Source organism: Triticum aestivum, chromosome 2A, assembly GCF_018294505.1.
Source record: "Triticum aestivum cultivar Chinese Spring chromosome 2A, IWGSC CS RefSeq v2.1, whole genome shotgun sequence".
In the NCBI taxonomy this organism is placed as follows: Eukaryota; Viridiplantae; Streptophyta; class Magnoliopsida; order Poales; family Poaceae; genus Triticum; species Triticum aestivum.
The window spans coordinates 106714992-106728831 of record NC_057797.1 but is presented as its reverse complement, the minus strand read 5'-3'; the positions used below and the strand labels follow the sequence as shown (position 1 = coordinate 106728831).

Genomic DNA, 13840 nt, shown 5'->3' with positions numbered 1-13840 from the left:
GCGTGATTTCTAACACTAGCACCACATCCTCTTATATAGCCCAGCTCCTTCCCCTCACTCCCTTGGCCAGGCGAGGTGGGACTAAACCAAAACAGCGCTCCGCCTCTTCCACTTAACTCCCGTGGCACATGCTTCTCCAGCAAAGCCAACAGGACAATGTGGGCTAACCAGGTGACCAGCCCACTCGAGAGGCAACAGACCCGTCGCCCCACACTTGTGCAGCTCTTTTTGAGTACGGCCCACACAACAGAATTTGATCCGCTTCTCGAAAAAAATAACTGAACCTCGCAACACATTCCTTCCTGAGCACTATGTAAAATCGTGTGTTCTTTATTCTGCTATATATGTTGTGAACCCAGGAAACAATGTGTATTATTTTGGTTGGCAAAGCTGCCACCACTCGCTAAATGGAACGGTACTCATAACAGTAGCAAGGATGTGGCTCTACTCGGCTTTAGAAAAACAAAACGATGTCGCTCTAACATCATATGAAACCATCAACAGAAACATTTCACCCCTGTTCAAGAAAAAAAAAGAGGAAACATTTTACAACTGCATTTGATTGGGCAAAAGGTAGGGCACAGAAAGGCATTTCACAAGTATGATGACAGACGGTTTCTTTTCTTACTGACGATTCGAGTATTCGCTCGGAAACACAGGTTAACAGCTGGCAGAAACAATATAGGCTAATTCGCAACGATTTGTTTGTTATCATAGGGAAACTACAGCGGCTTCTTTCTCTCGAAAAAGATCTTCAGATGCCACAGCTGCAGCCCTGCCACGGACAAGCAGATGCAGAGCTAGAGGAAACTCAGCCACCCCATCCTCGAGTTTGTCTGCCTGTTGATGTTCTGCATTTCCTCCTCCCTGCACAAATGACAGATAAAAAAAACTTGGTTCCGGAATCAGGTCTCCGGTTATCATGGAATGAAGTTTTACCGGTGCCAAAAACTATACTAGGGGGACGAATGTCAGATCGAAAACTTGATCTGGGAGTATCATCAAGTGAAATTTTACCAGTGCTAGAAATAATAGGCAGTATTGTACCTTTCACGAAGATAAAACATTTCTTCATGCATACATTTGATGGTATCATCCAGTTTCTTCAGCTCTAGTTCCATCATCTGCAACACGTAAAAATACAAATGCATGAACAGCTGATCCTACGATGAAACAATATAGGATAGTACTACTGCAGCCATACTGCAGTAATATCACTGTATATTACAGCCAAATACTAATTTAAATCATTTTTAACATTGCTGTGGAAGATCTATGTATTTTAGTAGTATTGGTGATGTACCACATGTTCTCTCCAGAGGTATAGGCATGATGACAAACAAAATGGTGACTTAACCATGTTAATAACTTATGTTCATAATTAGAACCATGTTAATAACTTATGTTCATAATTAAACTGTACTCACAAAACCAGATATATTTTTGGGGCTTATTTGATGATTTTATGAGCAGTGTTCAAAAGATACCAAGAACCCCTACTGCCTACTGTTTGAGAACCAACACTAGCCGACACAGTGATACACGTTACCAGCAATGATATGTCAATGCGCAATTATTAGATGGACAATGTGTTGGTATTGATCTAGAGGCCCAATGGGCCAAAACAAAAATAAAAGACCAGAAATAAAGTTACGTTAAAGAGAGAAACAGGGAGGCCACGAACCAACGTTCGTACCCCTCGATCTCAACTTACGCGCCCCGATCGGGGGCACCCTAACCAACTATGGTTTTGGTCCCCTGTCGCCAGCGCACATAAAAAGATGGGGGAGCATCCGGCACCTACGCTAGACAAGTTCTCGTACGGTTTACTCCTGCTCCCCACATCCCTAAACCCTAACCGATCTGGGGGAGCGCTGCACGACGGGAAGATCATCTCCAAGCTCTGCCCCTGTCCCTGGGCAGTGCCGGTGGCGCCCAGAGGGACGCCGCTACCTGCAACAAGCAACTTCACCGAGCCTGCATCAAGCCTGCATCGAGCAGGCACGGGACTTAGCACCGTCGACACCAATGGCTGCTTCCATTGGTGGTAAGAACCTAATCCATCTCTCTGATCTGTGCTATTAGGTGATCTAATGCCTGGCTTACGATCTGTTAAGTAGATCCTACGGGATTATAAACGATAACAATGGTATCTTGAGCATGGTTAAGCCTAGATTAGATCCCTAAGATGATCTGTTTAAGTTTGATGATCCTGATTACGTACTGATGATTAAGGTTAAGGATAATGGTTCATGATTAAGGCTAGATTGCCCTCTGTTGAAGTCAATGTTTAATCTCTAGGGTTATGTGGTTTCGGTTTAGATCTAATTTGCTACAGGATTAGTGTTAATGATTCAATAATGATGATTAATTCATTCGGTTAGTCTAACAACACCATGCTTCGGCATCAAGATATGTGAATTAACACTGCTTTTAGTCCCTGTTAGCAATTAGATTGAACTGGCGAAGTTAAAGTCAGCCGAACCCTAACTCTAGAAATTCCCCAATTTTGAAACCCTAGAAAGTCAAAATCATGCCTCAAATTGAAAGAAATTAAACAAAGGAGGGGCTGGATCTTACGTTTGTTGAGCATGACGGCCTTTGGGTCCGACGGCCACCGCCGTTGGGGCACGGAATGGCCGGAACGCCGCCGCCCCTCGGGACGGCGAGCGGAATGAAGCAGCAGCCGCCGCTGCTGCGCTCACGCACGCGCGCGTCGCCTGGCCTCTAGATCAATACCAACATTCTCCCCCTTGATCGTTAGGCTCAATGACTTTTGTCCATTAATCCTAGCCCAATAAACAAAAAAACACCTTTTCTGCGGGCTAAGACAACTTGGGTCGAAGCCCAGCCGCGAGAACGTATGCCCGAAGGCCTGCCCTGAGCCACCCGTCGCTCTCGGCCGTTCGATCGGGCCGATGGCCGTGATCGTCCCGCATGGAGCAAAAACGAGCGAGGGTCAAACCCTAGCCCTCATTTCCCCATCTCCTCCCGATTTCCTCGCTCACTCCAGACGAGCGGCGGCCGCGCGGTGGCTCGAGGCTCGCCGGCCATGGCGGCGCGATGGCTGCCCTCACTGGAGCAGCGTGCGACGGACCGAGTCCTGCGCGCTCCTCCGGCGAGCGTAGCTCCAGCGTCGCGCGCACGGCGACTTGTGCGGCGGAAGGGAGGTCATTTCGCCGGCTGCTGCCGGCGCAGGCGTTCGATGGCGACGGCGGCGTGCAAGGCGCGGAGGCCAGGTTTTCTTAAGTGGCTGAATAAAAAGGGTAAGGATGAGATCACTCTTGTAGATGAATCTCTATATGTTGATTTTTCTGAATCTACATGGTGGATTAACTCAGGTGGACTGTTCATGTCGCGAATTCTTTGCAGGGATTCCATATAAGCCACACCCTAAAGGGAACAAGAAGACTTAATGTCGCGAATGGGAAGGAGGCTGAAGTTGAAGCCGTGGGCTCCCTTACCTTGAAGTTGCACACTGGTTTCCTACTTCAGCTCAAGGACGTTCTTTATGTGCCTACTTTGAGTAGGAATTTGATTTTAGTTTCATGTTTAGATGATTTTGGATTTCATTGTACCTTTGGGGAGAAACAATGTTTTTAAAGTATTGTAATAAGGATGTTGGTCTCGCCGTCCGACGAGGCAAACTTTATATGTTAAATCTTTTCGGTTATCCTATGTGTGCGAATCTCTGCGAAATGAATATGAATGAACGCAATCATAAAAAGAATGGGAGAAGTATCAATCCTTCTTCGAAATTGTGGCATCGTCGCTTGGGCCACATTTTGAGGGGGAGAATGGAACGATTGATTAAAGAAGAAATACTTCATCCGCTAGATTTCTCTGATGCGGGCAATTGTATTGACTATATTAAGGAAAAATATGTGAAAACAATTAAGAAAGGAGCAGTAAGAGCCACATCGGTCCTTGAACTTATTCATACTGACATATGCGGACCTTTTAACGTAAAGTCTATGGATGGTTTTGATTCTTTCATTACCTTCACTAACGATTTCTCTCGCTATGGCTACATTTACCCCATACGTGATCGATCCGAAGCTTTGGACAAATTTAAGATTTATAAAGCCGAGGTTGAAAATCAACTCAACCTAAAGATCAAAGTAGTACGGTCTGACCGCGGGGGAGAATATTATGGCAGGCATGCTCCTTATGGGCAAATTCCAGGACCGTTCGCAAAATATCTTGCTGAAAATGGAATAATTGCCCAATATCCAATGCCTGGTGAACCTCAGCAAAATGGCGTAGCTGAGCGTCGCAACCTCACTCTTATGGATATGGTACGTAGCATGCTTAGTCATGCGAACTTATTAGTAAGCCTTTGGATGGAGGCATTTAAAACAGCTGCACACATCCTAAATCTTGCTCCAACTAAGTCAGCACCGAGCACACCTTACGAGATGTGGACGGGAAAGAAACCGAACTTGAATTACTTACGAGTGTGGGGCTGCCCGGCTGAAGCTAAAGTATTCAATCCACATATTAAGAAATTGGACCCAAAGACAGTTAGTTGTTTTTTCATTGGGTATCCTCATGAAGGAAAAGGATATCGCTTTTATTGCCCAGGTCATACCACCAAGTTTGTGGAAACTAGGCAAGCGGTGTTTTTTGAGGATAATGAAGTCACTGAGGTTAGGGCGATTGATCTTGAGGAGAAGCGGGTGTACATTCCATCCCCGACTATCCAACAGAACTTTATCCCTATGCCTAATATGCACGAGACACCTACTGGTGATCCTGAACCTGAAGTGGATCCTCAATCCGACGAGGAGCCTCGGCATAATGAAGATCCTCAACATGATGAGGATCCTCGGCCAAATGATGATCCTCAACCCAATGTTAATCCTCAACCTTCTCGGGCAAGAGAAAATGCACATACTAATGAGCCTACGAGAAGATCACAACGGGAAAAGAAAAAGGCCATCTCTAGCGATTATGTCACTTTCATGTGTGAGGATGAAAATGACATAGGGAAGGCACAAGATCCGACCTCATATAAAGAAGCCACTAAAAGTGAAGACTCGTCCAAATGGTTGGTAGCCATGGAAGACGAATTGAAATCTATGAGCTCGAATGATGTTTGGGACTTAGTAGAAGTTCCTGATGGAGCCAAAAGGGTAGGCTGCAAGTGGGTCTACAAAACCAAATATGATTCCAAAGGGAATGTCGAAAGGTTCAAAGCAAGACTCGTAGCAAAAGGTTTTACACAGAGAGAAGGAATCGATTATAAGGAGACCTTCTCGCCTGTGTCATCCAAAGATTCTTTCAGAATTGTCATGGCACTTGTAGCTCATTATGATTTGGAGCTGCATCAAATGGATGTCAAGACGGCATTTCTGAATGGTGACTTAAAAGAAGAAGTTTACATGACTCAACCTGAAGGTTTTGTCGTGGAAGGAAAAGAACACATGGCATGTCGTTTACAGAAATCCATATATGGCTTGAGGCAAGCTTCAAGGCAGTGGTACCTAAAGTTCGACGAGATTATTAGAACTTTTGGTTTTAAAGAGAATGAAGTGGACAACTGCATATATGTTAAATTTAAAGGCAGTAGGTTCACATTTTTAGTCCTATATGTGGATGATATTCTATTGGCTTGCAGCGATAAACATATGCTCCATGAGACCAAGAGATTTCTGTCCTCAAAATTTGACATGAAGGATCTCGGTGAAGCCTCGTATGTCCTTGGCATCGAGATTCATCAAGATAGGTCCAAAGGAACATTAGGACTATCGCAAAAGGCATACTTTGAGAGAGTACTAAAGAAATTCAATATGCATAAATGCTCTTCCTCACCTGCCCCCATAGTTAAGGGCGATAAGTTTGGGACATTCCAATGTCCGAGGAACCAAAATGAAACTGATCAGATGAAGTCGGTTCCTTATGCTTCAGCTGTCGGAAGCATCATGTATGCTCAAGTATGTACATGCCCTGACTTAGCTTTTGTAACCGGGATGGTTGGCAGATTTCAATCTAATCCAGGACCGGACCACTGGAAGGCCGCAAAGAAAGTCTTGCGTTATATGCAAGGTACTAAAAATTTCATGCTTACATATAGAAAGTCCGATAACCTGGAAGTTATTGGTTATTCAGACTCTGATCTTGCCGGGTGTGTGGATAGTATGAAATCCACGTCAGGTTATATATTCACACTCGCTGGAGGAGCCATATCGTGGAAAAGCTCCAAGCAAAAGATAGTTGCCTCATCTACAATGATGGCAGAATATCTAGCATGTTTTGAGGCCACCGGGCAGGCTATATTCCTAAAGAATTTCATTCCCGGACTTAAAGTGGTTGACAGCATTTCCAAACCACTGACATTGTACTGCGATAATGAACCCGCAGTTTTCTATGCGAATAACAACAAGTCAAGTGCTGCTGCCAGGCACATTGACCTAAAGTACCATGTTGTTCAACATAGAATCCAGAATCAAACTATTAATGTTAAGCATATCAGTACGACACGTATGCTTGCGGATCCGCTTACTAAAGGCTTACCACCCAATATATTTCGTGAGCATGTAGCCGGCATGGAATTATTGGAAGCCTCTTGATTCTGGAATTATGGGACCCCTAATATAAACCACTCCCAATAAGTAAAATGTTTCCTTTTCGAAATAGGATGTGTGCTATGAATATTGAGGTTCAATGGCTTTTTCATCGGCTGTTGTAACACCTTACTCTGATATATTATTCCTATGGAGAATGGACAAAAGTCATTGAGCCTAACGATCAAGGGGGAGAATGTTGGTATTGATCTAGAGGCCCAATGGGCCAAAACGAAAATAAAAGACCAGAAATAAAGTTACGTTAAAGAGAGAAACAGGGAGGTCACGAACCAACGTTCGTACCCCTCGATCTCAACTTACGCGCCGTGATCGGGGGCACCCTAACCAACTATGGTTTTGGTCCCCTGTCGCCAGCGCACATAAAAAGATGGGGGAGCAGCCGGCACCTACGCTAGACAAGTTCTCGTACGGTTTACTCCTGCTCCCCACATCCCTAAACCCTAACCGATCTGAGGGAGCGCTGCACGACAGGAAGATCATCTCCAAGCTCTGCCCCTATCCCAGGGCAGTGCCGGTGGCGCCCGGAAGGACGCCGCTACCTGCAACGAGCAACTTCACTGAGCCTGCATCAAGCCTGCATCGAGCAGGCACGGGACTTCGCACCGTCGACACCAATGGCTGCTTCCATTGGTGGTAAGAACCTAATCCATCTCTCTGATCTGTGCTATTAGGTGATCTAATGCCTGGCTTACGATCTGTTAAGTAGATCCTATGGGATTTTAAACGATAACACAATGTTGCAGATAAGCTATCAAACACCAGGTTTCAGAGAGATAAAAAGAATCAACAGGCATCGGGTCTCCTTTTTGCATTCCTTTTCCTTTTTTTTGTGAAAATATGTGCTTATGATGAAGTAACGGAAAATGGCTGCATGTCAAAATTAAAGAATGTTCAAACTGATCACGTTTCAAATTCATATGTTGCTCTGCAACAAAAGCTTGTTTGGCATATAAAACCTTTGTTCAGTGAGAATCTAACTCTAAATCACACCTTACATTGTGTGCAAGTGATATTCACAATTTAAATACAATAACACACGGAACCAAGTAAAGAAAATGCCTAATAGAATATACAGAAGTCAATGTTGTAACCTAATTCGTATACATGCTCTTGTACAAGTAACAAAGTGAACGAAGTACTCCCTACAGAGAGAGTAGAACATATTTACCACTAGACTAAGAGTTAGCTTAACTGAAGTAACCACTGCACTACTCAGCATCTTCTCCAAACACACTAATATGCAAGAAACAATTGACTTGCAAGAACTGTCTCATATTCTTAAACTCCTTGAATCAAAATTTAAAAAAATCCAGATGCATACTACAACCAACTCAGGCCTAAGGGACTAATCTACCACTTCACAGGCTAACCCCTCTACATAAAGTAGAAATGCCAGAAGAGAATTGATTCAGGTGCGCTCAGAATGACCAGTGTCTACTACAGAAAACCGCATGGCAACCCAATTGAACAAGCAAACTATGGAACTCAACTTAAGTATATAAATGACTAAATTTACAAGAGACCACGGTTTCCACACGAGATATTAACAGACGCTGCAACCCTACCCTGTTCTAATTTCAGCATACCCTAGAACTGAATAACTCAATCAAAAACTATAATATCTACATAACTGTCCTAGAGACGTACACACTGAAATTGCTCCCGAACAGACGAACTTGCAAAGGACTCAATGTGGAGTTGTGGACACAAGTATAGAGATCAATACAAATTCTTTCATTTTTTGGTCTTTTATTCCCCTAATGAACTGGAGTTTTAAGGCAATCTCATCAGAACGAATGGAACTTCAAAATACCAAAGTTTTTATCTCGTAAAGAAGCCCAGCAAAAACTTGTTGAATATGATGATATTCTACAGTACTAAATTCATCAAAAATTTAATTCAGATTTGGTGGGGCCTCCTCACATGGAGAAGACACTCTCTAAAAATTAGGGTATGCTGCTGAGTGTGGCGTGCACACGGTATTCTTTAGTAAAAGGCGAAAGAATAGTTCGCTTTGTGCTCGCCACGCAGCTGCGTGCCTTTCATCACTCGCGCCGCGCGCTCTTATGTAGCCCAGCCCACGGCCCCCTCTCCTTTGCCCAGGCGAGGTGGGACTAAACGAAAACCATCTCTCCCTACCATTCTTTTTTTTGTTGAGGACAATGAAAGCCCACATATGCATTTTATGGTTAGGTCGGTCTATGCATTTCAAGTTGGTCAGCCCAAAAGGAGTGACGCCAGTGGCCCAAGCTGTGCCCTTCGTGCAATCGTGCGATGGCCTGCGCGTGGAAATGTTTGCTGCCTGCGAGCGCGGACCCGATTTGCCTGGAACACGCAGCGACGGGGTTTCGTTCCCAAGTTCAAACGCAAGAGTAAGAATCTGATACCAGATGAGGTCAGTGCATAGGAGAGACTTTGCACCAAATGAGCTTGACTTTCAGAAGTCGAAAGTGCTATGACAGCATTTCAGCTTGGACAGTCCGCACGGTGCCATTGGAGGCTTGTGGTTCGCATCCTTTGTGTCGACCAAACTCTTTATCTGTCCGGCTGTTCATCGAGCTGGTACTTACGTACATGTCCGGGAGTGAAATAGACCAAGGAAGACTCCGTCTCTAGCAGCTTAGGCTGAAGACGCAACATGAGTTGAAGATGCGCTGAACTGGCCGCTCATTCATGTAGAACTTACCAGCAACACGTACAAAAACAGAGGAACATTTAGGAAAATTCATTGACAACAAAACGAAAATTTGAAAATCAGGATTTTGGGGCCTCCTCACAAAGAGAAAACACCATTCATTCAAAAGCAAAAATGTTTTAAATTCAGATTTGGTGGGGCCTTCTCACAGGGAGAAGACGCCCTTTAAAAATTGGACGCGGCTAGCCAGCAACCGTTGGCTGGCTAGCGGTCCACAGCACACACCCTAGAATTAGTAGTGGACCTCTTTCCGGATCCAGCTGGCAAATCCAAAAAGGAAAGAAACGGCCCCCTATGACATTAACTACTGCACATGGCCCCAGGGGCGAGTCTGTCACAATATTAACTAAATCGTCCTTCCCTTTCCTAGTCGTAACCCCCAAAGCTCCCCCCTTGACCTCCCCTTCTCCATCTGTTCCTCTCCTCCATCCTTCGTCCCGCTGCAGCCGTCGCACGCTTCACCGGAAAGGCCACGGAAGAAGTAGGCTGTGTTGGGTTTGGGCCTTGCATGCAGGAGGTCGGCCCATGGAGTGACGTCCCGTTCGCAGATTCGCCGCGGCGTCTACTTCGTTCAGCCTGCCTCAAAAAAAAAAGTCTACTTCGATCAGCTAGTTGTTGCGGCTGCCCACGCAGATGGCGTTATCTGATCCACGGGACTCCCCCACCGATGTTTGCATCGGATCATAGGCCGTAATTTTCCTTTTTTGTCTTGAAAATCTCCCTCCATGTTGCAGGTCAGGTCAAACAACACTAAAAGATGCAAGGCGAAGTTTTTTTCCCCACTAAAAGGATGAGCAGCAGCCGCTTGGTTCTAACACCGGAATCATGTGAGTTTTTTCTTCTTCTTTTTGAGGGGCGGAATCATGTGAGTTAGAAACAGCACCGCGGTCAGGCACAAGCTTCGGCCAAACAGTCCCTGGATAAAAATGGACAGCATACTGAGGTTATTCGAGGGGCCACGACAGACGGTCACAGCATCATCTGCTCAATGTTACGATTGCATAACTAGATATTGTGATTTACAACATGAATTAGCTACTACAAAACTTCGCATCGATTAGGACGATGTCAGAGTGTGCAGGGCGGACCTGACTGCCCGGTGTCTGCGACGGGGCAGCAGTTGGTCCACAACGCAAGCCGGAACGCGTGAGCCGTCTCTAGCCAGGTTCACTTCACTCGTCGTGTTTGCGCTTTCTCGCCTGGTCTCTCTTCTTCTGGTCTTTCCTGTCTTGGACCTTGTCTTCGTGGCCCTCGTCCGCCATCCTCATGTTTGCGAGACGCCTCGCTTTGAATACCTTCAATGGTTCATTGACCAGTAAAAATTTTAGTTCCCAGAAGAAATCTCTGTCGTAAACTGGGGGTACTAGAATAGCTGTCCAGATGCAAGACTAAGAAGACAAACAAAGATTAGCACTCGGCCATATGCACATATACGAATCCAGTTGTCACACCTTTGTAATATCTTTGGTGACTTCTTTGTCGTCGCACTCGTATGCATCAAATCGATTTCCCACGTCATCTTCTATCTCATGTAAGAGACATATATCCCTCTGCAGAGACATCCCAATCAGCATGCAGGTTTTAGTAAGAAGTACACAGTTTTCATTGGGAATTAATAAGTTAACATAACGCATGAAAACAAGAGCACTGTTTCATCAGAAAATTTATTGCACTCCTACTGTGTACATTTCTTATTTGATCACTTGTAATATACTCCTGCATGTTTCCATATACAAGAGCCAACTGGTAGGTAAAATTTCTACTTTGCAAAAGAGTGATTTCTGTGAGGTAAAATTCATAACTGGCAAAGAGCGGTTTCTGATAAACGTGCATGCTTGGAGATTAGTTGCTTCTGCCATCCTACTTTGCAAAAGAGTGAATTCTCTGAGGTAAAATTCATAACTGGCAAAGAGCAGTTTCTGATAACGTGCATGTTTGGAGGTTAGTTGCTTCTGCCATTGAAGTATTTCAAGTTACTTAGAAGTTAGAAGTAGTTTCGAGTTTTCTAGTTTGTATGGAAAGCTCCTCCATATATTTTTATCGGTACATATCAAATTGCTGGATCCGTTACCCATCAATGTTGACATGAGGAGAAGACTCATAAGGTGGATTTTTCTTTCAAATACAAGAGGGCAAATGATAACTGGATCACGGTAAAACATCATCAAAACTCGGACATTCAGCAAACCTGGGTCACAAAGCTTATAGAAAGCCCTCCCCTGGTAGCTCTTGCAGTTCGCCCAACCCTATGGATATAATCACGCGGAAACCTAAAAGAAATCATCACACGCATCAGTCAGGTATTCACATTCATCAAAATGTGCTGGCGAGGAAGACTTACTATTGAAATAAAGCTAGAACAAGATACCTTGGAATGTCATAGTTGATAACAAGATCAACAGTTTGGATATCCAATCCACGACTGGCCACATCGGTAGCAATCAACACAGGGACCTGACCAGACTTAAAACGATGCAACGCTGAAAGCCTTTGTGACTGAGCCTTGTGAGAGTGCAAAGAAACAGCAGGTCGACCAAGCTCTTGCAACACAAAGTCCAAATATTGGCATGTCCTATGTGATAATATAAGTGATTTCAGCAACTTCTCAAGAGAGCATTGAACTTTAAACAGTCTACAAATCAAACGTAAAGAGTAACACGCAGCATTCCATCCGACTGATCTAACCAAAAGAATAATTCAGAGGGACTTCTGAATACAGGGATTGACAATTGCAGGAGCAGGTAAACTGAAATAGGCATATCTTGGGGAGATGCGTGCATAATAACAAAACAAATCCTGAATTTGGCACTCAAAACAAAATCAACAGCAAACTTCTGCTTTACGTAAAAAAAAGGTTCATGAGAGGATCTATGACTCTATGCAACCTATTACTAGGAACAATGAATAGTTATGGTGTAGGGGAGCATACCTGCAAGTTGAAACAAATACAATGGCTGAACGTATATTATCTTCCTTCATTTTTGACAGGAGATACAGAAGATGGAGCTCTTTTCCATCCGGAGGTATATGGATATACTGTTGCTTTAAGTTCTCAACAGTCTTGAACCCTTCGTATGCCTCAAAAAAGTACGACTTGCTTCCCGAAAGCTCAAGCAAAGATCGCAGATTATCCGACATTGTCGCAGAAAATAGAAATGTTTGCCGCTTCTTTGGCAAACAATCAAATATCACCTTGAGGTCCTCCTCGAAATTGGCATCTACAACTCTATCTGCCTCGTCCAACACAAGAAACTGCAATAGAAAAGACAGCATACATTAGAAACCTGAAACTAGCGGAAGAGGAAATACTAGAAATTCTAGGATGCATGGATACGGCAAAAATATGGCATATTGGAGGTTAGATACGTCTGGACACGGGGACACCTCCGGATGCCCCAAGATACATATCTGGCGATTTTCTATTTTCCAATAAGTAAAAAAGAAGAATAACGGTGGGATACACCCCGATACCGGTGCGACACGGGAAAACCCTAACCCATCTATCCATACCCACGGCATGCCCCTCCCCCTTTCTTGCCTCGTTCTCACACATCCGTGCCTCCATCCCAACCTGAGTGCCACACAGCCACCACATGGGATAGGAAGGTGGCCTTCGCTGTCTCCTCCCCTGGTCTGAGCGCCGCCGCACCGGAGAAGGAGAGCACCAGGCAGGGCCTCATCGGCGAGGAAGAAGAGGGCCAGCCTTCGGTGCTCCCTGTCCGCATCTGTGCGCCGCCACTGATGCTCCCTTGCTTCCTCTCCCCCATCTAGCTCCGCACTTGAGAAGAAAGAGCTAGCAACTGCTCCACTGACAGACCTGAGCATCGCCTCCATCTCCTTCAGTTCCTCCCAGGCTCTGAAGCGAGAGGAAATATTTTCTTGGCCATGGTGAGACTTCACCCTTTATAACCTTTGTTTGCTAAGTTGGTCTTCTCATTGTATAATGTTGTATGTGCTTCGCACTACTTTAGGATGTGCCGGCAAATGATCTAGGTAACAAGCCTTTGTGGATATCTTAGAAAGAGGTGCAGGAGGTGGAGGTGTGTGATTCAGATGCAAGTATTGTACTCGTGAATATAGAGGTAGCTACAGAAGAATTAAAGCACATTTGCTTAAGATGTCCAATAAGGGGATCGGATCGTGCCCAAATGTGACGTGCCCTACTCTTCAGCAGCTTCAAATCGAAGTTTCAGTGCCTGAAGAAACCTAGGACAATGTTTACGGTGCATTTTCCTTGGTAGTAAACTGTCTTCTTTTCATATATAATTATTGTTATTATATTTTAAAATGTTTATTTCATATATACAAATGTATCGCGGTATCTGCACTATTCAGAAAAAAAAGTTGTATCACACTATCGGCATCCGAGTAACCTAGCTAAAATTCTAGATGCTTGAGATGCAGTTAATTGCTTACTGTAGGAACAAAGATCACTCAAATTCCGGTGATCACACAGAACAAATCATGAACCACTTAAGGAGCATCTCGATATTACGCAAGGAGCACAAATAGAATTACCAATTCAAAAAGAATTCATATATCAATTATGCTCCCCCCC

At 44.4% G+C, this 13840-nt stretch overlaps 1 protein-coding gene and 1 non-coding gene across 2 annotated transcripts in view; both read right to left on the bottom strand.

Annotated features, from left to right (window-relative positions):
- Positions 1-8500: 8500 nt before the first annotated feature.
- On the bottom strand, positions 8501-8620 carry LOC123038365 (U5 spliceosomal RNA). The gene has a single exon (XR_006417819.1). It is a non-coding gene; the product is annotated as a U5 spliceosomal RNA (small nuclear RNA).
- A 1579-nt stretch (positions 8621-10199) lies between these two features.
- The window catches only part of LOC123187844 (DEAD-box ATP-dependent RNA helicase 36), a 5887-nt gene continuing 2246 nt past the window's right edge, over positions 10200-13840 (bottom strand). Inside the window, exons 2-6 of the mRNA XM_044599805.1 lie at positions 12212-12534; positions 11651-11854; positions 11471-11552; positions 10734-10832; positions 10200-10577 (exon numbers count right to left, since the gene is read on the bottom strand). Of these exons, the coding sequence (XP_044455740.1) occupies positions 10455-10577; positions 10734-10832; positions 11471-11552; positions 11651-11854; positions 12212-12534 (831 nt within the window). The 3' untranslated portion in view covers positions 10200-10454. The remainder of the gene's footprint in view (positions 10578-10733; positions 10833-11470; positions 11553-11650; positions 11855-12211; positions 12535-13840) is intronic.